Consider the following 25,668-nt stretch of genomic DNA (forward strand, 5'->3'; position numbering starts at 1 on the left):
ATACACTCTTCTTCTCTCCCCACTCCCCACCTCGTCGCCCTTTTAATACTACGCAGATGATCCTGATGTGCAGCCAGGGATGGAAACCTTTAGTCAAGCCAGTCACAGCCATCTCATTCCCCTTTCCCAGATGTTGCTTTCCAAGTTTACCCACAGCAGCCACATGACTAATTCCAGGCAACGAGATGTGAGGGGAATCCAGCTTGGGAGGACATCTAGGGGCAGATTTTCTTCCCTGGTCAAAGGAAAGCCCCTTTCCACCTGCCCGTTTTTTTCTAAGGACATTGGTGTGAGGGTGAGATGTTTGGAGCTGTGGCAGCATCTCGTGATCATAAGGAGAGACAACAAGAGCAACAAATCTCACAGAAGTCAATCCTCACAGCTGCCTACCTCCAGACTTCTTGTTAGATAAATAAAATAACCTCGTATTTGTTTTAGCTATAATTAGTCAGGTTTTCTGTTACTTTGCAGACAAAGCAATTTCTGACTGATCCATGTTAATAACAAAGTCACATTTACGAAGACATAGTTCACTGTGCTGTATTTCAGACAGTAAGTTCTCAAACTATATGTACAGGTCTGCTCAGGGGAGATTTTACTATCTCCATTTTACAGACAAGAAAACTGAAGCTCCGAGAGGTCATGTGCCTTATGCGAGATCACCACAGCTAAGTGGCTGAACCAAGATTCCAACCCAGGTCTGACTTCTCCAAAGCTATGATTTTTCTCTTTGACATTTTTTTAAAACTGTGAAATATAATCCACATACAGAAAAGTACACGACACATAAGGACAGTTCAAGGAATTATCAGAGTGACCACCTAGGTAATCACCACCCAGCTGAAGAAATACAGTTATTTCCAGCCTCCAGAAACACTTTTGTGCCCCTTGCCACCTCCACCAAAGGCAATGCTGTCCTGACTTTTAACACCATAATTTATTTCCGCCTGTTTCTGAGCTTCGTGCCTTTTGTGTTCTTTTATATCTGGCTTCTTTCTCGTAACACTATGGATATGAGATTCGACCATGCTGCTGCAGGAGGCTGACGTTTTTTACCATGATGGATCAAATCCATTCTACTGTGGATAAGCACGGAAACTGTTTCCAGTGTTTGACAACTGTGAACAGTGCTGTTAGGAACATTCATGGAAGCACCTCTCGGAGCACACCAACACATTTCCTTCTGGGTTTATACCTAGGAGAGAAACTGCTGAATCGCCAGGCATGTTCATCTTCCGTTTTACTGAACTGCCAAATAGTTTTCCAAGCAGGCTGTACCAATTAACGCCCTGCTAGCCCTGTCTGAGAGCCCCACTGCTTTCCGTCCTCAGTCCCACTGGCTCACTCTTTCATCCACGAGGTGCTGCAGGCACCAGGCTCTGCCACGCTCCGGGCAAGGCCCTGTGGCTCCAGCATCACAGGGAGATGGCACAGCAGGGTGTCTGGGCAGGACCAGGGAAAAGACTCCCTCCACGGGATTGTTGGAAGTACCCAAAATGCACTCGGGGCTACGGTTTAAAGACGAAGCAGGATCAGTGTTAACTGGAAAAACATGCTCACCCTAAGTCAAAACACAGGAGACGGCAAAAGTAACGCGTCATGACACTGCCTCTAAGCACACAGCCCACCCTTGCCAAACAGGACCTGGGCAAGAGGCACGGGTGGAAGGAATGAAATGATCTCATGGTTGGGTGTTCCCAGTTCTGGCCTTGGTAACTAATAAACAAACCCATCTCTTTTATCACAAGTAGGGTAGTCTTGAAACATCATGAAAAGCAATGATATCGGATATTGTTTTGCCCTGCCAATTTGGGTGGCCGTGGGATTATGGATTTTGATTAATGCACCAACAGGATCGGCGTCTTTGTATCCCGCTGACACTGCCCCACAGCGCCCTCTGCTGGGGCAAAGGGACAGCGTGGACCAGAAATCCTCATTCTCTTCCACACTGGGGACAGGTGGCCTACCATCACTTTTTTGGCTTGACTTGACCAAAGACTTGACCAAAAGCCATTACTTGAAAAGCTCCCAGCTTTCCCTTCCCTGCTGGGGATAATAAGTAGGGCACCGCTACCCTCCACCTGGTCCCGTCCACTGTCATGTCCTACGTGGACTGGGACAGCAGCCTTCTCCTGGTCTCCCCGCGCCTACCCCAACCCTACCCTACTCCAGTCCATTCTTTTCCTAGCAGCATGGGTCAGATCATATCTCTCTTCTGCACAGAACTGGCTGACAGCTTTCCATCTCTCTCCCAATAAAATCTAGACTCACTGCTCAGCCTGCAAGACCCTGTGTGCTCTGACCTTTGATGACCCGCATCATGTCACTGAGCCGAGAAAGGGCCTCCAGGCCAATGTCAGCAGGGAGGTTCCCATTTACACAGGTTGCTCTCCACCGGCTCCTGACTCAGATGCACCCCTGTCTTTCCCTGCGCTGGGTGTGGGGTGCACTCCCCCCAAAGAGCTCTTCCTGGGAGGTCACTTAGGAGTCAGTGTGTCTTGGTTCGAATCCCAGCTCTATTTCATCTCTAGCTGTGTGACCCTGGGCAAGTTGCTTAACTTCTCTGTGCTTGATCCTCGTTTATGACATGGTGGGGGGTAACAGTGCCTGCTGCGAACGGTTGCAAAGACTCGGTAAAATAATCCACGTAGTGTCTATTACCACTGTGCCTGGTACACAGGGAGAGCCCAATGTGTGTGAGCCACTGTTACAGGCACACATGTGTCAGATGTATTTATACACAGCCATATATGTAGTTAAGAATTTTAAAAAATCTTAACCTTGACTAAGAAGCTACTTTTTTTCCCACTTAACAGTATGCTTTAGAGATTATATGACACAATTAGAGGTACCTATTGAACATAAATGAAGTTCCAAATGAGATTCACTATTACACTTGCTTTTTTCACTTAACACAAGATTCTCCCTTTTCTACTTTGTACACTTACATACTGTTTAAATTCTTAAGTGACTTAGTTTTTCAATTAAAAAAAATTCGAACCTCTAATCCTAACAAAACTAAGGCTGTCAGAAAGTCATGTTTGGGATCAAAGGGAACCCACTGTCCCTGGCTAGTTGGCGTCCCCTATGTCCTAGAAGAGACAGTCTCAGCAAGGGGCTGAGGACAGAGCAGCCCTGGTCTGGGGCTCATTTAGGCATGTGGTGCTGAAGCCCAGCTCCAAGTCTGTTCCCGCCCCGGCGGGAAGCTCAGCGCTGCCAACGCTCACATCCCATCTGCTGGGAGATGTGGGCCCATGACTGTCTGCTTGGCGGCTGGGGGCGGCCATCTGGGGTGGGCCAGCCGGCTGGCTTGGAAAACAGCCTGGGGCCTCGTTCTAGCCCCCATGCTATGGTTTATGGGAGCTTGAGAAATGTGCATGTGGCCAGAAGGACAGAACTCTGTCCGTGAACTCAACCCTCGCTTGCCAGCACGGCTCTCTGACCTCTCAGGAGAGAGTGACGGCCACAACATCAGTGTCATCACAGTATCTGCCACTCCGAGCACTCACTACCCTGCACTTATCACCTCATGTGTGCCAGTTCGGGAGAACCTTCCCACTTTCCCAGTAGATAGGGGACAAACAGCACAAGCCTATTTTACAAAGAAACTGAGGTGCCTAGTGGTAAAGCCACTTGCCAAATGTCATATGGCTATTGAGCAGCAGAGCCAGACCGAACCCCAGGCTGTCTGTTCCCAGAGCCAGAATTCCAACTCAACCCAACAGGTGAGTGCTTAAGAGCATGGGCTGGGGACCCAGGAAGTCCGGGTCCACATCCTGGCCCTGCCCCTGTAGGACCCTGACAAGTGATGATCTCCCTAGGCCTCAAAGTCCTCATCTGTAGAATGGGGATGATAATGGGACCCACATCATGGGACAATTGAGAGGATTCAAAGGGTCCGTGCATGTAAAACTTAGAACAGGGCCTGGCACGAATGCGTGCTAGAAGTGTCAGCTCTTCTTACTACTGTCATTACTGCTTGTGAGCCATGGGACCTCTGCTCTGCCTCCACGGCAGGAAGGGCCTTAGGAAGGCCCTCCCTCCAGCCAGATGATGAGGCCTCAGGCCTGAGTGCCCCACAGGCAGCACTGCAAGGGGTTGGGCCCAGGACTGAGTATGTGTGTGGCCTGCATGTGTGTGAGGGTAGAGAAAGACCTGCTTGTGGCTGTGAACCTCACAGTGGGCCACAATTCACAGGGCTGACTGGAGTGTGACAAGGGGAGAGTAGACTGAGACCCCTCTCAAAGGCTAACCTCACTGGGCTGGCCCCAAGCGCCAGGCCCAGCAAGGCTTACTTTTTATGGGCAACCTCCCCACGGCCACACCACGGTCCTGGGAGACTGGGATTCCCGTGGGGAAAACTGAGCCTCTGAGGGAAGCCACATGCCCAAGGTTTCATAGCTGTTGAGTGGCTGTGCCAGGCATGGTCCTGCCTCGGGACCTTTGCGCTGGCTATTCCCACACCCTGGGACATCCTTCCAGATGTTCACATGGCTCCTTCTCTCATCTCCTTCAGGTCTTTTACTCCAATGTTCTCTTCTCAGTGACACCTCCCTTGACCATCCTGTCTGAAAATCTTACCACCCCCACACTTACCTCTCTTCTTTGCTTTACTTTCCACTTGGCCATCATGTACCGTGTTGTACAATTTACTAAGGTATCTGCGTACTGTCTGCCTCCCCCATGAGAATGCAGTTCCAGGAGCATCTTTCCTGCCTTATTCACTACTGTTCTCTCAGTGCCCAGCACAGGGCTGGCCGGTGGTGGTGCTGAGTGAATCTCTGTGGCGTGGATGAATGCCAGAACTGTGCCCTTGGGCTGCGAAGGCCCCATGCCCAGCCTGGGGTGGGTCAGAGCTAGTTTTGTGGGTGCTGGGGGTGCGAAGTGGACGGAAGCAGTCACAAGCCAGGAATGGCACCAAGTCAGTCTCAAACCTACTGAATAGGAATCACAGCAAAAATGTTACCCCCTGACCCAGCATCTCCACACCAGTCTCACAATGCTCAGTATGTACAACGTAGTCTGGTATTAAAAGAAAAATTCATTCTAAATATTCTGTTTCCGTTAAAAAAAGGAAAAACCCAGTAACATAAAACACTGGCACTAAGTTGAGTTCGTAACTCATGAATGGGTCTGATGGACAGTCCGAGCTGAGTCAGTGGAACCCCAGAGGCGGCCAGGCAGTGGCTGGAGTGGAGGCCAACACCTTGCACTTACTCGGGGTGCTCTAGGCAGGTCCTTTACCCTCTCTGTGCCTGCTTCATCATCTGTGAATGAGGAGAGCAGTGCCATCATCGTAGAACTGTCACGACATTTAAGTGAGCGAATATACAGAACAGGCACAGGAAACGCCTGACACACAGCATTAAGCAAACCAGCTGCAACATCACTTGTTAGTATATGACTGCCATTGTCATTTCACCTGGCAGCTGTCACCTCACAGCCTGCCCTGGTGCTCATCTGGCCAGAGCGGCGAGGAGAGGGAGGAGGGCGCTGGGGAGACAAGGGGCCAGTGACCACCTGTGGTCTGGGGCACCAAGTTTCGGGGGCTGCCTCCCTGAGGCAGCCACAGAGCCTCTGTGTCATCCCGCTCCCTCTCAGCGGGAAGGCCTGCATGAGGGGATGGGGCTGCGGCCCTTGGTGCAGCATCTGCCGGTCTGGATGAGGTCCAGGCTTGGCTGGCCCCATATCCAAAATCCCTGGCAACAGCTGCCTGCCCTGCTGGGTTCCTGTGTCTGCGCAAAGGCCAGGCCCAAGGGGGATGGGGCAACGCAGGGCTGAGGGAGATGTATCTTGGGGGCCTGTCCAGCTGATGACTGCCCCTTTCTGGAAGGGTCTTCCTTTTGGGTCTTTGGAAGTCTCCATCATTGCTGCTGGCTGAGCTCCCCTCCTTTTGCTAGGAACTGCCTCACCACCACCTCCAGGTGGCTCTGACAGAACTGTCAATCACAGTGCCCTGCCCAGCTGCCGGACCCAGGGTAGAGCACATGACCTAGATCTAGCCAGTTTCCTCTGTCATCCCTGATGACTAGCCCAGGGTGTGGGCTTGTGATCCAAGCAGAGCCAATCAGAGTCCTTCCCAGAGATTGAGGAGGTAAGAGTCTAGTGGAGAAAGTATAAAGACGGAGAAGATCTGAGCAGCCAGTCTCTATTTTCCCATGACACAGAGAGAGCATATTGGTGGCAGAATAGTGTGACATTAACAATGCAAAAAAAAGCAGCAGAGCCAGCTGATCAAGAGCGATAAGGAGGCAGAGTTCTGGTGACGTCATTTCAGTGCCTGGGTCCAGCTATGCCTGAAGCTATCCCTACCCCTGGATTTGCAGTTACATGAACCAAGGAATTCTATTTCTCGCTTAAACCAGACAGAAGTAGATTTCCGCCACTTACAAGTTAGAGTCATTTTCGAGCAGGGTGCCCCCAACAGGCCTTGTTCCCTAGCCACACTGACATTCATTCCAGGGGAAGACGTCTCCCCAAGTCAGAAGGAAAGAATTAGTGCAGGGAGTGTTCTGAGCTGATCAATATCAACAGCAGTGCCTGCTGCTGAGATTCCCCAATTCCTGCCCTGCCCGAGACTTGTTGCCTTAATTCTCCTTACTGTTCTGCAGGACCCCTCAGGATCCTGAAAGAAGCCCCTACATCTCTCCCTTTATTTCTTATGCTAACCCTACTTAATCTTTTGCAAATGAAAGACTCTTGGGCTCTGCAGTCAGGCACACTGGATTCCAATCCTGGCCTGGCCACTTACTCACTGATGTCTTTGAGTCTTAGTATTCTCTTCTGCAAAATGGGGGGACTCACAGGATTGCTCTCTTGAGGTTGTTGGAAGGCTTATAAGAGTTGAAGCAGGGGAAGCACTTGTCCACAGAACCTGGCAAGTATAAGGGCTTACAGATGCAAGTGGCTCTTATTTACATAATAATAATGGAAGTGATGGGGACCTACCTCACGGGTCCGAAAGATGATCCTGTACTGGTACTGAGGCCCATGGTCCTTGTGGTCCTCCAGCTTCTCCCGCTTGATGCTCACGGCCACGGGCCCCAGCTTCTCGTCCACACCAAAGTAATTGGCATGCTCTGAGAGGGAAGAGCAGGGAAGTTCAGAGTCAGCTCTCCAGGAAGGAGGGGTGATGTCCCATGGCTGGCCTGCTGAGGGGACAGCTGGGGAAGGCTCTGGTGCAACTCGTGGGGTCCTGGTCACACAAACCTCATGCCTGGTCATGGCCACACTCAGTGGAGAGGTCAGAAGAGGTAAAGCCCACCTCACTACACCACCTCTGCCAGTCACAGACGAAGTTTCCTGAGTCTCAGTGCTCTCATCTGGGACATGGGAAGCCCTCATGCAACCCACAATTCACAGAGCTGATGTGAGGGTGAAATGAAGGGAAAAATAAAAAACGCTTAATGCAGCGCATACCATGTAATAAAAGTAGCCTTATTGTGGTTATCCCACATTTGCAGGTGTTCATCAGCTTAGTTGCCAATTAGCCTGTGAAGTGGCTAGATTCTAGTCTAGAGAGCCTCCTGCCTGGCTGAAGTCCAGACTCTCGACTCATTAGGTGTATGGCCCAAGTCACTTGGTAACATTCTCATCAGTACAATGGGATCAGGAAGGAGGGACCCAGCTCTCAGCCCTGTTGTGAGGATTAAATAGGTTAATACGCATGGAGCACTTAGCACAGAGCCGGGCACACAGTAAGGACATGGCTATTACTACCCCCAGGGCATGATGTTTGTCACAGAAAAGGACCATAACTCAAGTCCCTAAGCATCACCCTTGTCTAACCATGTTTCTAGAGCCATAGGAAACTTAAACACTGTTTTTTCCCTTTGGTGACAGAGTCTTTAACAAGTCACAGAGGAAGTCTCTTCTCTCCCCAAAATGACAGCTGTCTCTCCTTCAAAAAAAAAAATAAATACTGCTGTCTTATAATCGTTCCAGGCAAACAGTTCTTCCTGATGGATAACCCAAGTTATCTCCTGCTTGTGGTGGATGCCCACCAGCAGTCTGTCTCGACTTCAGTTCCTGAAGTCACCATCTACCCACTGCCAGAAATTCCTTCCCATCCCAGTGCTCTGAATAGTTAAATGATGCTTCCTATTCTCAGGAGATGCTGTTGGGACTCAAAGGCTTATCTAAGACTCAAATAATGTGTGTTAATTACTGGCCCCAATCAGAACAGCACCTGCAGTGGGGTAAACAATCTCCCCAGCTTGTCAGGGAACAGATACCAGTTCATTCCTGAAACAGGTGCAGGGGCTGTTTGTTTTGTTTTGTTTTGTTTTCCACCACTGCGTACCCGGTACTTGCTGCCGGGGCAGGGCCTGGCACAGAGGGAATGAATGAGCAGTGAGTCTCAGAGACACGCTGGGGCCCGCCCGCGCCCCACATCACCTTTGCCCACGAAGTAATCCTGGTAGTAGCGGGCGCCCAGGTCCACGTGCTCGATGCTGTACTGCCGCGGGCGACTCTGCGTTCTCTGCTGCTCCTTGGGCACCTCCAGCACCGAGATGCTGGCGTTGGTGCGGTAGGCGCTCAGGGCTGGCTCCGGCGGGCGGCCCTCTCCCGGGGAGCCCGTGGCCGCCCGGGAGAAGCTCACGTTGCGCTCGCACTCGCCGCCGATCTCGTTGCGGAAGTGCGGGCAGCTGAGCAGCAGGTCGTTGCTGTTGTCGTCGCCGAGGTCCTGCTCCAGGTTCTCCTTGCAGTTCAAGTCCTCCGTGCTGGTGAAGGCGGGGTCCAGGCCGCCGAGGCCGTGCGCCCGCGACGCCGTGAGGGAGGCCATGGCAGAGGCGGCCGAGGCCCCTGTGGTCGTGTTCCGCCGCTGGGCCGTGGACGCCCGGTTGGCGGCCGCCTCATTGAGGTCGAACAGCATGCTCTGCACGTCGAAGTGGGCGAAGCTCTTCTGGCAGACCCACGGCCTGCTGGCCTCCGGGGGGCTCCGGCCGTCCTCAGCCTCCCCTGGGCACCGAGCCGCTTCGCCCTCCGCTTTGCTGCTCCGCAGCTTCCGGAAGATGGACGAGTCCACCGTGTCCCCGCCGCCCAGGCCCCGCACCGGCTTCTTCCGGGCCTTCTCCTTCTCCTTCACCGGCTGCAGTGGCAGAAGGCCGTCCTTTGCGGGCTGCCCGTTGCGGGCGTCCCCCTTGGCTCCGCTGCCGCCCCCAGCGAGGTGTGGGCCAGGATCAGGCCGCAGGAGCTCGGAGAGGTTTTGGGCGCCCCGGGCCTCGGGCTGCTCGTTGCGGAACTCATTGAGGATGTCGAAGAAGCTCTGCTCGGGCACGCCCTGCACGTCGATGGAGGACGTGCTCCCGTACTCGCGGAACAGGGGCAGTGCCCCGGTGTGCCGGGCCCCGCGGGGCTCTGCTGCGTCCTCCATATCGCACTCGCTGAGGGTGATCTCGCTGCTGCTGCGGTGCCGCAGCGGGAGGAAAGCCCTTCCGGGGGACCGGGGCCACCCGTCTTGGAATTCCACATCTTTCGACCTCCTCCTGGAGAGTCGGTGGAAGGCTTTGGACCCTGAGGAAGTGGGTGTGCCGGTGGGGGGCTGTCCGTTCTGAATGTTCCTCACTGAATGGGCCACTTTTGTGGCTTTTGGGCCGTCTGTGTCCTGTGAGGGGCTGGGGTTGCTCTGCTCTCTCAGGGCCTCCCGCTTGGGCGGCCAGTCGGCCACTCTTGCGCGCACACCCATCTTGGGCACCGCGGGGGTGGTGGGACTGGGGCGGGTTGTGGCATTGGCGGGGCTCTCGCCCACAGGTTGGGGCATGCTGCCGTTCTGGACCCAGAATCCCATGGGAGTGAAGTCCCCTGTGTGCGGCCCAGGGAGGACATCGGCGGCCCTGGCCCCACAGCTGGCTGCCAGGTCCACACCATCGCTGGGAATGGGCCGATAGGTGGTCATAGTCCACGGGTGCTGGAGTGCTACTGGCCCCTGTTAAGCCGAAGACTAACTTTATGGGGTCCCCTGTCCCTCAGCCATTGTTCAGGGCCACCAGTCCCAGGATGAAGGATGCTGGTCCCTGAAGCCTGACGGGAAGGTTGTGAGACTGTGAAGTCCAGTTCTCCACCATCGCTGTGGAAAACTGAGCCAGGACAACCTCGCGAGGCAGGCGCTGTCCCGCGGGCTCCAGACTGAGTGGCTCAGCAGGACAGAGCAAGCAGCAGATGTGCGCCAAGGCCAGCAGGCTGCAGGGGTGCCTTCCCCGCCATGCTGAAAAGGGAGAAAAGGCAAAGGTGAGATGTGACGTTACTGCTCCCAGAGAATGACCTTTTTTGGGTATTTTTTTGGACAGTTTTACTCATTGAAAAAAAAACAAACCTTTTTATTATGGAAATTTGCAAACATACCCAAAAGCAGAAATTTTCAAACATACCCAAAACCCATCAGTTTCAACACCACCGACTATTTGCCATTCTTGTTTCATCTGTCTCCCCACTCCTCTGCTTTGTTTCTGACAGAATATTTTAGAATAAATCCCAGACATCAGGCCATTTCACCTATAAATACTTTAGCCTGTATCTTGAGCAGATAAGGCCTTCAAAAAAAAAAAAAAACAAAAACAAACCCACAATACTTTTCTCATACCCACATAGTTAAATAAGAATTCTTTAATGTCATGTGTTACCTCGTCTGAATACATTTCCCCCCTGTTGTCTCAAAGGTGTCTTTTTAAGAGTTGTTTTGTTCAAATCAGGATCCAAGTTAAGACCTGTATTCTGCTTAAGTCTTCTCTACTCTACAGCCCCTCCTCCTCCCATTTTGACGCTATTTACTTGTGGAAGGAAAGGGTCACTTGTCCTGTGGAGCTTCCCACTTTTGAGGACCTGGCTGACTTTTCCCTGTGGTGTCAATGAACATGTTCCTCTGCCCCTATGAGTCCTGTCTACTGGTGGCTGTACGCAGAGGCTGCACTGTTGTCTACCTGACCAGCCACCCTGCCAGAAAGGAAGCAAAAACATTGGAGGAATCACCATGAGCACTGGTGGACTTGGGGGAGGGAATGTCTCCAGAAATCTACGTGATTAATAGATACTATGAGGGCTGAGAGATCAGCTCCTGTCACTACTTTGCTGAGATGTCCCCAGTGGCTTCTTATTGCAGTAGAATAAAATCTTAATTCCCTCTGCTGGCCTACGAGCCGCACAGGACTGGCCAGTCTCCCTGATGCCTCTCCCCAGCCCGGACTAAGATCCTATCACACTGGCCTTCTTCTCTGTTCGTCTGACATATGAAGCCCCATCTGGGATATGTGGGTGTCCCTCCTCGGTTCTTCACCAGGCTGGTTCCCTCGCCTGATGCCCACTCTTCAGGGAAACCTTCCCGAACCACTCTAAGTCCTATCTCCTCAAAGCCTTTCTCTGACACACACTCTGCTTTCTTCTTTTTCCTTAGCAGTTAACCACTAACTGAAATTAGTTTCTTCATCATCTATTTACTATCTCCATCACTAAACAATATTCCAGAATGGCAGGGGGGTCTGTGTTGTTCAATGATGTAGCCCCCAGCCCCAGGAATAGTGTCCAGGATACTTGCTCACTATTTAGTGTACGAATGAGTGAACAGACAGCCCATTCCTAACCTGATGTGTAAGCAATCCTGACGTGCAGACCTCTGGGGAGGGGAGGTCATTCTGCCCAGCAACGTACTCTGCAAGGTCCTTTCCCTTTGTCTCTACCTTGAGCTTCTGGAAGATGAAACCCTTGGCGGGGAAGGAAGAGGAAAGTGGATCATGGCCTGTGGCAGAACCTGTCCCACCAGCTGTGCCCCTTTCTCCTGCCAACAGAGCAGATTCTGTTCAGGGCAGTGGAGTGCTGGGCTGGGCTAGGCTAGGCTGGGCTGGGCGTCTGACTCAAGATGACCAACAACTTTTCTTCCCCTTGGATGGTGGAGCTGGACATGGTCATTGTGGTCAGTGACTGTTGGTGCTTTCTGAGTGAGGAGTGGACACGTCCTGTGTGTGAGTGTGTGTGTACGTGTATGCACATTTCATATCTCGTGCCCACAGGTATGAAGTTAGCTGGCAGAGAGGGACCGAGGTGAAGCATGAAGAAGATTCATGGAGCCAAACAGAGAGGGGGGCCTACAGCCTCAGAGAAAATGAGAACCAGGTGAGGGGAGAAGTGGGGGTGGGGAGCAATAGCACACCCTCTTCCTGGTTCCCCATCAGCACAGGAGCACAGAAATATTCCTGAAGACACTGCGGGGAAGGGGTGGAGAAGGGGCAGAAAGTTACAAGTCCCCAGGGCTGGGGTGGTTAAGGGAGACAGGCCTGGGGCCAGGTGAGGCTGCTTCTGAAAAGCGCACTGGGCCTCAGCTCCTGCAACCGAGCCCTGCAGGAATGGGGACGCCTAGTGATGGGATCTTTCAAGAGGAACCAGAAATCCAGAGTTATATGCAACATCTCCCAATTTGAGAAACAAAACAGCTAAAACAACAGCAAACTAACACGCAGAGATGATTTCTAAGAGGATTTTCAAGAAACTGCTCAGAGCGGTTGCCTCTGGGGAGAGAAACTGGGTGTCTTTCCCCTCCACTCCCAGCCCCCCTCCCCTGCTTCATTTTTCCCCCTTGGTACTTATGTATAAACTCACTTATTTCTCTGATTTTTTTCCTGGCTTCCCACCCAATAAGAATGTGAGCTACTGTATATTCCCAGAATGTATGTTTCTGAAGAGGAGGGAGCTTTATCTGGTATTGCATACCACTGGCTCCTGTTTGCGTTACTTGCCCGTATTTCTAGTCAACAGATAAATACCTCTTAACAACATTACCAACAAACACCACAGTGAGGGTCAACAAAGGATGTGGGCCAGACTGCGGCCAGGGCTGCTGGTCTGCGACCTTTGGTGACCAGCGTACAGCTTCAGCTTCACCAGAGATGAGGGCCTGAGGGGCCCTGGATCTGAGGCCAGGCTGGGGTATCCAGGCTGGCTGAGGGCGCTTGACAGCCCAGCTGTATCCTTGGGTCAGCCTGGCAGAGTTCGGAGGATTAGACCTTTCAGGCCACGTTTGGGCTGGTTGGGAAAAGTGCTGGCCCTGACGTGACCCTGACTTATGCAAACACCTTGGACAGATGGACTTCGCTGATGGCATTTTGTTTCTAGCTCAGTCAGAAACCCCCAATTCGTTTTGCTGCCTTCTGTGAAAACACACAGATGTTCGGGAGGCCCCGGTCTCTTTGCACAAATCCCTTCCCTGAGCAGGTGCAGCCAAGTCTACCCGTGATGCTCACAGACTGAGGGTGTGACACCCACAGCCTCTCTGGGATTCAGGGACTGGCACACACTGGTCCCTTTCCAGCTGTCTCTGTAGAGCTCTGATCTTCCTGATGGGGAACCCCTGTTAGGAGAGCCAGCCTGCCTGGGTTCAGACACTGGTGTGCCACGGACTGGTTTCTGAAACTGTGACTCAATTTCAATCTGTAAAATGGGGATAATACCATCTCCCTCACGGTCAGTGCTGTTATCACCATTCCTTCGTGTATCTTTGGCAGGAGTTCTCCCTACTCGCCCCAGTTACAGAAGCACAGCAGGGGACCTCAGCTGAGAGCATGAAAGACTGGAGGGTGTCCTGCAGTGGTTGGGGATGTCGACCTGTCTTTTCCTGCAGTGTGACTTGCTAGGCATGCTTGGGTTCCTTCCTTCCAGTGTTCTTGACTCCTGCCTGCTTGCTACAATTGCTCCTCTGGCCTCCTGTTGATTCTGTAAGCCACTGATGAATCTGCTTCCATCCAAGGCTGTCAAGCATGGCTCTGCTGCTGGCATTTGAGGACCCTGACTAATACTCGGTGCTGTGTGCAAGGAAGGCAGCTGGGGATGGTGGATGGGAACAAGCAGGGCCCAGGCAGCAGCACCATGAGAAAGAAGCAAGTGGCAGTGGGAGGGGAAGGTGGGATGCATTCCTGGCTGCAAGGAACAATACCATCCAGTGGTGTCTCGGGCAATGAAGACCTTTCATTCTCTCATGTGACAAGGAGGCCAGATACCAAGCCCCACGATTGGTACCGTGGAATGACATCAAGCATTTTCTCTTTCTCCCCCACCTGCCTTCCCTCACTGTGCTGCTGGCTTACATCTTTGGCGTGTGGCCTCACGGTCCCAGCTGGCAGCCACAGCCGTGCATCTCACTGAACCATCGGCAAGGGTTAAAGAAAGGGATGATGTAAGAGTGTTCTTCTTAGAGATCTGACCCTAATCAGGAAGGAGGGTATTTGCCAGAACATTTACCCTACCTCCACAGACTTTCTTTTATGTCTCACTGGCCAGGTGTTGTCACTTATGGCCACTCCATTTGCCAGAGAAGATGGTTAAGCCAGAAGCTGTGACCATCCTGATTGCCCTTGGGCCACTGAGGACTTATCCCCGGGGCTGGCCACACTGGTTCCCTGAAAACATCAGGGTCTGTTATAAGAGCAGGCAACTAATGGTGTATCTGTGTAAATGCTCCAAGACTGTCATTTGTGAAGCTGCGGGACTCTGAGCTGAGAGGATGCTCTCTTATCAGCTTCCAAAGCCTGGAAGCTAGACTAGCGGACAAATAGGTAAGCACCATGGCCCAGTGTCCTGGCTCTGAAGAGCCCTGCTGTCTGGGGCCACAATGTCTGCCGGAACCTCACAGGGCAGAGAAGGAGGGAAAAGCACGGGCCTTCCATCGGGAGACACTTCTAGTTTGCTTCCCCAGCCGCCATGACTGCTTCTTCCAACAACAGCCCAGATTTCCCTCTGAGAACCTGCCCTCTCTGACTCCCATCCAATGGGCTAGTCAGGAGCAAATCACATGACCCAACCAGAACCAGGGACCCAGTGATGTCTTCGCTAGGAGTGCTGGAGCTGAAGACTGCTTTTCCCTCTTACCCCGAGTTGGAGAGGATGTGAAGGATGGAATCATCGTAGGCATTCTGTGACCATGAGGGGTGAACTGTCTGTAAAAGGGGCTGAGAGTTAGAGACAGTCTGGGGGCTGTTGTCATCATTTGAGTCTCTGCATTAAGCCTGGACCTGAAGCCAACCTGATTCCACTGCCTACCACTGGACATTTTTGTTACATGACAAAACAACATCTGTAACAACAGCTACCATGCATATGACACTTCTGTGGCCCAGGCCCTTGTCTACAGCAGCTGACATTTATTATCTCTCTTAACGCTCACAGCAATTCCATGAGGTAGGTATCATCATTATCTCCCCTTTACACATAAAGAAACTGAGGAATGAAGTAATGTGTCCAAGACCATATGATTATGAGGTCATAGAGTTGGGACTGACCCCAGCTGCTTCATTCCTGAAGTCAGGCAGTCCTGAGTTCAAGCACCAGCCCTCCCAGTGATCATGGACAGTCTTCATGTTCTCATTTTCCTCATGGTGACACACAGTAAAATATCTCTAGATCCAACTGCTCTTCTGAGTTTCAAACTTAGGTATTCCCCTGCTTACGTGACATCACCATGTATATATCTCACAGGCATTGCACACTGAACATTCCCAGCCTGAACTCTTGATCTCTCCCTATCCACAAAACTTGCTCCTTCTCGGGATAGTCAGGATGGGCTGAGCTATGCTGCACTAACAAAGATTCCAAGTGCTCAGAGGCTTACACAACAGAAGTTTGCTTCTTGTTCATACTGCATGTCCATCATGGATTGGCCAAGGGCCCCACTCGTGCCAGCTTCGCTGCCAGTTGAGGAAGCAGCCTTTCACCTGAGACCCCACACATCTCAGGGGAGAGACATGGTTGAACCATGCGATGGCCCTGAAAGTTCCTGCTCAGGTATGACATGTGTCACTTCTGCTCACATTTCATTCACCAAATCAGGTCATACATCCAAGAGATGTCAACAGGATGGTACACCAGAATATTTGTCAGAGCAGGAATGCAACTGGTCATCTGCTTCTTCTCACTGAAAGGCACTTACTTCCATGCAAGGGCTCAAACTGGAAACATCAATGTCATGTTTCATGCTTCCTCTCCCTCACTCTACATGTCCAATCCACCACTCCACGTCCTGTTGACTCTCCCCATAGCAGATCTGAGTCCATCCTTCTCTCCCACCAGCCCTCTGGTCTGAGCCACCATGCTTCACAGATTCACTACACCACAGCCTCACTGGTGCCTCTGCTTCTGTTCCCCTCTCTCGTAAAGGCCCTTTACCACACAGCAAGCAGACTGATCTTAGGATAAAATTCAAAACCATCCTCTCAGTCCTCCAGGCTCACTCCCCTTCCCTCTGCTCTTGGAGCGCAGGCCACAAGGTCCCTCTTTCAGTTTCCCTCACACCCATCCTCCCTGCTGCCTCAGGACCTTTGCATATGCCATTCCTGCTCCCCTTCTGTTACCCAGGTAATTCTTTCTCAAGACTCGAGATAAATGCCACTTTCTCCACATGAATTTCCCTTCTCAACAACCTAGTCAATCCCCTACCCTGAGCTCTCTGCATTTCTCTTTGGTGGTACCTGCATCAATATGTGCAAGCAATTTACCATGGAATTGATGGTCTGCTGTTTGTGAGGCAATGAGTGATGCCTCACTGCCTGTATCCCTAGCACAGGCCTGACACACTGGAGGCCATTAATAAAATGTCTGCTAAATAAATGAATGGATGGATCACAACCTCATTCTGGACCAGGGAGCACTGTCTCCGCTGGGGTCTGTGACCTGAGGGTAGGAAGGACGTGTGTGGTGCCCAAGTGTGTCTGCCACTGGGAAGAAGCTGAAAGCAATGTGCAGAGTAGGTGTGTGTGTGTGTGTGTGTGTGTGTGTGTGTGTGTGTTGTACACTGCCCTGTCACAGGCCTTTGGATGAGAGGGGGCAGGCAGGTATCTAGGGTCTCCTTAGAGACACAGCCTTCTGTGTCCAGGGCCGCCCTGAGCTACTCCAGGTGTTTCTCCTTCATGGAAACATGATCTACTCATTGCGATGGGGGCTCAGTGGGACCCCAGAGCTCTGGGTAGCTCAGGGTTGTGGCACCAAGTCTAAGGGCTCCTCTCAGAGGCCCACGGTGGGGGTGACGGCTCCCCAGAAACGCACTGGCAATTCAGCAGTTTCCAGGCACATATGTGTCATTCATCTGTCCAGTAAAAGCTAGTTAGTCCTTAAAACTCATTCATTCACTCACTCACCCATACAACAGACACCCACCACATTCTTAGAAATCGTTCAGTCCAAAAAACTCATTCAGTCCCAAAAGTACTAAAAGCTTATTCACTTACTCAACATTAACCAGGCATGTAGAACTCATTCATTCATTCCACCAACACTAAGCACTCACAATCCATTCAATTATTCAATAAATTTCTTAACGCATCTACTATGCACTCCTGTTGCAGGTGCTGAAGATACAGCCCTGAGCGGGACAGACCACGCCCAGGCTCTTAAGAACTTACTTCCGGTAGAAGGAAGCCAGAGAAATAAGTAAACAGAGACAGAAAACAAGGGCACTTCAAAGGGTAGTCAGCCAGAGGAAGAAAATGCAGTGCTGTGACAGGGTGGGGCTGAGGCTACCTGAGATGGGAGGAGGTGGGGAGGGCTCAGAGAAGGGGTGCCCCTGACTGGGGTCTGCATTGAAGAGGGGGTGCCTGCCAAGCCCAGGTGCGCTGATGAGCGCGGCTGACGTGCTCGGGCAGGAAAGCTGGGCGTGGCCAGCGGACGGGGCCTCTGGGGTTGTCCGGGGTTCTCCCCCCGCTGCCCAGGAGAGGCACCAGGGGAGCTCGGGAAAAATACAGGTGTTCACACCCCACCCCCAGAGAGTCTGAATCAGCTGGCCTGGGCCTGAGTGTCTTTTAAAAGCTCTGCAGCTGATTCTAATATGCAGCTGGGGCTGAGGACAGAAAACAGAGAGCAAAGGGAGGAGGCCCCGACACTGAGCCTTGAGAGGCTGGAAATGCCAGAGGAAGTGAGCATGCCCACCAGAGGCAGGAGAGTGGCTGTGACAGAGGCCCTGGAGGGGAGTCTGGGGAGGGCCACGTGGTCCCCAGGGTTGGATGCGGCTGAGAGGGTCACCTTTGGTGACAATGATTGGTCCGAAGCGCACTGGTGACCACTGCAGGGGGATTTCAGGGGACTGCTGCTCCAGGGAGCCTTGTCCACGCCTCTCAGCCCCTAGTGCTGCTGTCCTACCATGACTTCTCCGCCACCCACTCTGCACCCCGGGCTCCCAGGGGTCTGGTTTGCATACTCTTGACTACAAGAGTTATTAGTCCACTGGACTTTAAAGCCTCTGAGTATCTTTTGTGCTCCTTAGACCTTGAACAGCTCCAAGTCTGTGGTGGACTGGGGTCCAACATATGTGTTCTTGCTGCGTGGGTCATGGAGAGCGGAGGGTGGTGATGTTTAAAACAGTAAGGCTAACTCCTTATGAGTTCTCTCCATGTGCCAGGGGCAGGGCCGCACATGTTGGGTGTATTAATGTGTGTGTTATAAGAGCTTTATAAAGCCGGGATTTCTAGCACGTCCATTCCACAGATCAGGCAAAGGTAACATGGCCAAGTCACAAGGCTGGTAGGTGGAGCGGCTGTGACTCCAACCCCGACAGTCTGGCTCCCACACCTTCACCACTACGCTCTAAGTAAGAGACGAGGCAGGTCTAATGAATGTGTTGTGTGAATACACAAATGATGCAAGTTATCTTCAAAGTCAATTCATGAGGACAAAACTCTAGAAAGTCAGCAACAGCTCAGCAGATTTTAGGTAAAGAATTTGTTTTCTGTCCCACTTCCTTGTATCTTTCCCCACTTTATTGGAAATTTGAGCATACACAGGACCACTTTAGAGCTCCCCCAGGAAGCAAGATGGATGGAAATCTCAGAAATCTCATTAGAAAGTATCATCGCTGAGTCTCTGCTCCATCAGCCTAAAAAACAGTGAGCAGGGCCTTGACCATGGCCATAAACTACTATGATCTGTTCTGAACTCTCAACAATTCTGACACCAAATGTGTGGGTTATCTATACCAAGCAATTCTTCAATTGGGTGTCCTACAGTTTAATTCAATCATGACACCAACTACCCCACAGACTCCACAGGTAAAGGCTCAGTCCCAAAAGACTGTCCCCACTTCAGACCTCAATTGCAAGTGGTGAGTCCCCAGGTTACCCACACTTCTGCCTGACTTGGCTATAAATCAGAAGTTCCCACGACCCACTCCTCAAGTTCAACAGTTTGCTATAACAGCTCACAGAATTCAAGGAAACACGTGACTTACTATTACTGGTTTATTATGAAGGATACGAATGAACAGCCAGAAGAGATATACAGGACCAGGTCCAGAAGGGTCCCAAGTACGGAAGCTTCTGTTCCTGTGGAGGTGCAGTGCGTCACCCTCCCAGCACGTGGATGTGCTCACCAACCTAGAAGCTCTCCAAACCCTGCTGTTTATGGTATCATGAAGGTCCCTTTATGAAGGCACGGTTGATCAAATCACTGGTTATTGGTGATTAACTCAACCTGCAGCCCCTCTTCCCTTCCCAGAGGTCAGAGAGGTGGGGCTCAAAAGTTCCAACCCTCTGATCATGTGGTTGGTTCCTCTGGCAACCAGCGCCCCTCCAGAAGCTATTTAGGGGTCCACCAAGAGTCATCTCTTTAGCATAAACTCAGGTACGGTTGAAAGGAGCTTATTTTGAATAACAAAAGACAGTATCAACCATATCTCTCAGGAAATTCCAAGGGTTTTAGGAAGCTCTTGCGCTGGGAACCTGGATGAAAACCAAAATATTTTTCTTATTATACCACAACATCGTGCTGTGAGAACCTGCACTTTCATATTTAATGTCAAAGAACACAACGGATGGGTGTTTCTAACTTAAACCTTCCCGGGCATCCAGGAGGGGTCCACATTCCTACCCAGGAGTCGAGGGCAGCTGTGTACAGCTTCCACACTCAAACTGGCCAGGCTCCCACACAGGCCAGAACTCTGGAGCAGTCTGTCCTGTTTCTAAGAATGTAAATCGGTATAATTTTTTTTCCCTTGGGGGAACTGGAAGAATGAATTGGAATTAACACACTGAAATTTGAGGTGTGCATATTGTTTTAGTTGAATCCAGCAATTTCCCTTCTAGGAATCTGTGCCTCAGATACTCACCCCAGTGCACACTGAGAGACGGACGGCGCCCACGCTTGCCGCACTGCTGTGACCGGAAGAGCTGGGGACAGCATAGATGCCCGATCTGGGAGCCTCGATTCCAGGGCAGGTACGGCCACCGTAATAAAGCGTGAGGCAGCTGTGTCACCATGCAGATTGCCCAGCTGGCACCCAGGGAACGTGCAGAGCTCACACCGACTGAGTGCTTATGTGTAGCAGGCACAATGCTTTCCACACACTCACCCACTGCATCCTCATGACAAGCCCGTGAGGGAGGGCTGACTGAGGGACCGTACTCAGTTCAAAGCCCATGCAACCGAGTCCAGAGAGGCTGAGTAACTTGCCTTGGGTTGCTCAGCTACAGAGCAGGGCACTGGGATTTGAAGCCGGGCGATCTGGCTTCCTAGCTCATACTCTCATTCCATGCTGCCACTTGAGAAGGGAAAGCGGCCAGCTGTGGGATAGTTTGTATTGCATGACCCCATTTGGTTTAAATAAAGGGGGGCAGATTTTGTTAGTGTGAGTGTGTACATAAATTCTATAAAATGTACAAGAAATGGTCTAGGAAGACATCCATCAAACTGCTAACAGTGGTTACTTCTAAGGAGTAAAGTGGGATGCAGACAAAGGAAAACTTAAAAAAACAAAAACAAAAACACAACTCCTCCATGTCTGTGTATGAATTTTCACAAGCATGTAAGTTCCAGGTCCTCTTCCGGACCCCTGTGAGGCCCTGCCTGGGATCTAAACCCTGGAGAGAAGCCCTGTCAACAGGTTTTCCGTGTCTTCTTCCAGACCTTTCTCTGTAAATCTACAAGGAAATGCTCACAACTGCAGAGGGGAGGGGCGCCTCAGGCTAGGGGAAGTGGGGTGTGGGGGAAGGCTGGGGACCGAGCGAAAGACCTGCCGCACCGCCCCCTGGGTTGAGCACCAGTCCCCACACCAACCTTGCCCCTAGGGCCATGGAGGACGAAAAATACGCGTCTTTCCAAGCGGAGATTCCTCTGCGGCCTGGCAAGATGCTCACACCCAGACCCACGGATGGAAGGGGCATCCCACCTCATGCTCACGTGCTCCTCAGCAAAACGGAAGCCGTACTTTTATCCCAAATGCCTAAACTGCAGTAAATGCTTATATAGAAAGATAATTTTTTTAAAAAATAAAAGGGTTAATATCTTCATAGTTGCTTTTCTTACTTATTACCAGATCTTGGAGATGTTTCCTGATAGGATAGCTATAGCACAGTGGTTAAAAGCAAAGACCACTTGGTTTAATTCCCACCTCTGCCACTTAGTTAGACCTTGGGCAGGTGACTTAGCCTCCTTACACCTCAGTTTTCCCACCTGTAAAATGGAGATAATGAGGCTTAACTCTTAGGGATGTTATGAGTGAACGAACGTAGAGACTTAGAATATCCCTGGCACAAAGTGACATGTAAGTATTAGCTATAATCATTTTTACTTATGCTGTAGTAGTAGCAGTAGTAGCAGTAATAGCAGCAGCAGCAGTAGTAGTAGTAGTAATAATAATAATGATGATGATAATAATAATAATAATAATAATAATAATAAAACCTTAAGCAAACAAAAAGGACGAAACATGGCCTGGGAATGAACCCTGGTTCTTCTGGGCTCAGGAGCCAGGCAGCCTGTGGTGGGCCACCTTGAACAAGAGGAGGGGTCAGCCCCTCCTTCCTGGTGGCCCCAGAGCCAGGGCCAGGGGAAGTACCCACTTTCGAGTCCCTGTGGGGTCGGGTGGGTTAGGCAAGGGTGTCACTACCTCCTGTGAAGCACATGTGGAGTGAGCATCTTGTTCCAATTCTGGGCAGTCCCACTCAGTTCAAATGAGACTTTGAACTTCAAAATTAAAAAAGGATACTTCCTGGAGCATGGCACAGGCGCCAGGCCCACCCAGGAGCTGCAGCCATGCTTGGGGAGTAAGGATAAAGTGGCAGAGTGGGGCTGGGGGCCTCTGTGGTCAGGGGACCCCCTTCTAGGGAGACCTAATCAGGGGCACAACCACGGCTCCAGGCAGCCAGGCAGCCAGGCAGCCAGACAGCCCTTGAGGATCTCCTGGCTCTAGCCAGGCCCAGAGTCAAGCCACATGTGCTGGCGTGGCCGTGCCATTTATTTCGATACTGAAGGTTTTCAGTAAATGGCTGCAGCCTTGAACCCAGAGTGTTCCCACCATCACTGTGTGGGGCAGCACTGGGCCCCACCAGGGCTTCAAAGATCCAGCTTCTGAGTCTACTGTCACAGCTGCTGCTGTCCAGGTCAGACGGGTGGTTAAACATTTAGTACGTCCCCCTATAGGGCTCACTCCCGTGGCTGGGCCAAGCTGCCTTTAGAAGATGGTGTCCTGTCAGCATGGAGCCTGACTTGCTAACTAATCCCAGCTAATTGCCACTGAAACCTGCTAAGATCACATCTGTTGGGCCTGGAGATTAAATCAATATTTGACAGTCTTGATTAAACAGAGCCAGGGAATCCTTGTCAAAGAACATCTGCTAAAGCCCTGTTCTTTCCATCCTGCTCTTGGGGGTCCAGGCCGGAGGCGTCTCGGGTGCTGCTTGTCCTCACCTGAGGACAGCCCCGGGGTGGGGTGAGGGGGGCAGTGGAGCCCATGAGGAAAACCGTGGCCAAGAAGGCTCCCGTGGTGGAGGGGAGGTGGGGAGCAGGACACACAGAGCTGGGCCTTGTTACCCTGGATGGTGCCTAGCTGCCAGCAGGAATCACCCTAACAGAGCGCCAGGCCCCCTGCAAAGCTCTTAGGACAAAACACTGAACTTAAGCTTCCTAATGATATTCAGAGACAGTGTTCTCATCACCTCCATTTCAAAATGGGGAAACCAAGGCTCCGATACAATACTTGCCCAAAGTTGGAGGAGTAGGGGTCTGAACCTGGCTGTCCTGTGACCACTCACGGGGTCACTGCATATAAGAGGACAAGCTGTCAAGCTTATGGAGCCTGTAGCCCAGGCTGGAGGCTCCAATGGTCCAGTTCCCTAAGCTACACGTTAACAACGGCAGCCCCGCTAAGAAGCGCTGGCCTCCCACCTGGCCCTACTCCACCAGTGCAGCACCCCGGGGGAGGGCCCTGCTCTTCTCTCCACTTTACAGAAAGGAACACTGAGGCTCAGAGCGGCAAGTTACGTGCTTAAGATCACCTGGTCAGGTAAAAGGCAGAGCTTGGGCTTGAACCCAGGTGGGTGACCCTATGGCCACTGTCACTATTGTCACCTCTAAAAAAGGAGGGATAGAGCTGTGAACACGGTGGGTGCTTGATAAATGTAGGCCCTCTGTCCTGGGATGACTTTAAGGCAGAAATTAGGCTCATGCCCTGGAGTCAGATTGCCTGGGATCAAATCCTGGCCCCGGCATGGACCAGAGAGGAGAGCAGCCCTCCCCCCCCCCCCCCACTGTGGGACTGTAGGAGGAGCCTGAGATGAGCCCCACGAGGACCTCCCCCCACAGCAATGACACGTAATCAGCACTCCAACATCCTCATCCAGGGCTTAAAAACAGTACTAATAATGAAGACAAAGCAGCTGCACTCTTAGTGCCTTCATGGCAAGAGGGGTGGTCAGACACCTAAATGCCTGCAGCCACTACTGAGAGCTCTGTCCCCAGACACACGGCGAATTGGGAGAGTCCTCCAGAAGTATTTCCTGAGTCCATAAAAACACCCCAAAAAACAAAACCAACCAGGCAACCAGTCAGCTACCCAGCCAGAAAACCAATGAGCCAGCCAACCACGTAACCAACTAACCAAGCAGCAAGTTAACCAGACAACTGGTCTCATGTTTCTGTGTCCCTGTCCCTATCTGTTACATTTCTGTCCCCTGTTTCTGTGTCTCTGCTCTACCTCTCTGTGTCCCTGTTTCCACTGCTCCATGTCATCCCTTGTCCTCATCCCTGTCTCTCACACATGTGCACATGCAGATGGCCACGCCACAACTCTGCACATTTCAGGACCCTGAGTCACAATTCCATGTTAACCTACTACTAAGGATGCATCCCAGGCCGGCAGCTTGGTCTCTGTCAATTCCCTTCCAGATTCCAAGTTCCCACCATCTACAGGCCAAGACCATATATATATCCAGTCTTACCCTGCCCTTGAAGTGCAATCTTATAAGGAAACAGGCTGCTTTAATTAGAGAACAAACTCAGAAACCAGGAAGAAGTAATTTAGGAGAATGGCATACTCTCTTAACAACAAAAAGTACTAAAAAAAAAAAAAATCCCAGCTACCTACTTTATATCTATATTATAGCCACCTAGGTCAACAGAGCTAAGATCTGGAAGGCTGACCTCCAGCTGTAAGCAGTCACCCCAGGGAGGGGAGTGGCGGTATGTGTATACTTGTCATCATCTTGTCCTAGACCTTGAAGTTCCCAAACTTCTCAAAGTCATGCACCCCCACTGACACACCGGCAGAGCACCTGTACTATTATTTACTTAGCAGACCACCTGTACTATTATTTACTTAAGATGATCCTTTCAACTCACTTATTAAAGCCTTAAAAACATCAGTGTTAAAGTCATTTTTTTCCCTAATGCTCATCAAACAAAAGGCACAAATAAGAAAATTTGTAAAACTTGTCGGTACATCAGTGAAAACGAGCTTTAATAGCAGAAATGCGCTAACATCAAAGCCAGGACTATCTCGCAGACATGATCCTGAGCAAAAAAAAACCAGACACAGAACAACATATATGGGTTATGATTCCCTTTATATGAAGTTCAAAAACAGGCAAAATGGAACCATGTTATGCAGAGCTGCTCACATAGATGACCCAGCTTCCAAAGCAAGAAATGGTGACCATGGAAGTCCCGAGAGGAATGGCTTCTGGGAGAGGGAGAGGGTTCTGACAGGGAAGGGACACAGAGGCTCCTCGGAGGCTGGCAAAATTCTTTCTTGATCTGGGGGTTAGAGGAGTGCTTGCTTTATAATTGTTGCACCGAACCGTACATTTACATCTTACGTACTTCTCAGTGTGTATGTTTTCCAACATCAAAGTTTTTAAGATCTTTTGCATTGTATGAATTTTTTCTAAACAATGAGATGCTACTGTTGGATTACATATGTAAGTTTTAAAAATAGGTAAATATATTTCAAAGTCTTAGCTATTTGACTTTTGCAGACCCTCTTTGAAGACTTGAGGATCAGTTTCATGCCTTTGTGTGTTGTGCGTACAAACACACACAGTTACCCCAGTCACTCTCACTCTCCTGGCTCACTTTCTCTCCTATAAAAGGCTTCCACTTCCCAGAACCGGCAGGGCCACTTCACCTGCAGAACACAAACATCCTGGGGGAATGTGCACTTCCTCACAGCCCCGCCCCAGGGAGGCAGGAGGCAGAGAGAGCAAGGCTACCTCACAGCAGTTTTGGGACAACTCATCAAGTGACAGATGGGGACAGAGTGGGAGGGTCTAGTGCCCACCTGAGAAATACAGGAGGGCTTCCAGGGGGTGGGGGCTCTGGGGCCAGGCTACTGTTGGGAGTGAGCATCCCAGCCCCGTCCCTGTGGTGATATCACAGTGAGCTCTAGAAGGGCTCTTGACCCCAGACTGGGTGCAAAGCCTCCTCTTGGGCCCA

At 51.3% G+C, this 25,668-nt stretch overlaps 1 protein-coding gene across 5 annotated transcripts in view; it reads right to left on the minus strand.

Moving 5' to 3' along the window:
- The window catches only part of SIPA1L3 (signal induced proliferation associated 1 like 3), a 214,779-nt gene that overhangs the window by 81,460 nt on the left and 107,651 nt on the right, over positions 1-25,668 (minus strand). For all 5 annotated transcript variants that reach the window (XR_004322355.1, XM_032486153.1, XM_032486155.1 and 2 more), the window contains exons 3-4: positions 8,398-10,207; positions 6,949-7,079 (exon numbers count right to left, since the gene is read on the minus strand). Coding sequence is in view for 4 of the 5 variants with exons in the window: in XM_032486153.1 (XP_032342044.1) it covers positions 6,949-7,079; positions 8,398-9,898 (1,632 nt within the window). In the remaining variant the exon portion in view is untranslated. The remainder of the gene's footprint in view (positions 1-6,948; positions 7,080-8,397; positions 10,208-25,668) is intronic.

The sequence above is a fragment of the Camelus ferus genome, chromosome 9 (assembly GCF_009834535.1).
Source record: "Camelus ferus isolate YT-003-E chromosome 9, BCGSAC_Cfer_1.0, whole genome shotgun sequence".
NCBI lineage: Eukaryota > Metazoa > Chordata > Mammalia > Artiodactyla > Camelidae > Camelus > Camelus ferus.